Source organism: Fonticula alba (genome assembly GCF_000388065.1).
Source record: "Fonticula alba strain ATCC 38817 unplaced genomic scaffold supercont2.7, whole genome shotgun sequence".
Lineage (NCBI taxonomy): Eukaryota > Rotosphaerida > Fonticulaceae > Fonticula > Fonticula alba.
The window spans coordinates 331,337-331,787 of NW_009242977.1; the positions used below are offsets into that span (position 1 = coordinate 331,337).

Genomic DNA, 451 nt, shown 5'->3' on the forward strand with positions numbered 1-451 from the left:
CGTGTCAGTGGGGAGGCGGAAAAAAAAAAAGAAGAAGAGAGGGCACAGACTCCAAGCCAAAAGCAGGGGGGAGGGGCGAAGGACACATCACGCACAGTAGTCGTGGGCATCCTGCTCGGCGTCCGGGTCGTCGTCGTCGCTGTCCAGGCCGAACAGGGCCCCGGCCAGGCGGCGCTCAACGGCCGACGGCCGGGCGATCACCTTGGTCATGGCTGCCCGGGGTCGGCGCGCGGCTGGCTGCTCGTCCTCGCTCTCGGAGGCCGATGCCTCGGAGGGGAGGTCCTCCTGCGCGGTGTGCTCGGCCGAGGAGGACGCCTCTCCCTCCGAGGGGCTGTCGGCGTTGTTGCTGTTGTTGTCGTCCTCGTCGAACCAGAGCGAACCGGTCCCGCGGAGCTCGTCGGTCATGGTCTGGGGCCGAAAGAGAAGGAGAAGAGGCCGTGAGCAGGGGCGG

At 67.6% G+C, this 451-nt stretch overlaps 1 protein-coding gene across 1 annotated transcript in view; it reads right to left on the minus strand.

The window, feature by feature from the left end:
- The window catches only part of H696_04268 (hypothetical protein), a gene marked incomplete at both ends in the record, with an annotated part of 3,634 nt that extends 3,229 nt beyond the window's left edge, over positions 1 to 405 (minus strand). Inside the window, one exon of the mRNA XM_009498146.1 lies at positions 96 to 405. Coding sequence (XP_009496421.1) covers positions 96 to 405 — 310 coding nt within the window. The remainder of the gene's footprint in view (positions 1 to 95) is intronic.
- Between the last annotated feature and the right edge of the window lie 46 nt (positions 406 to 451).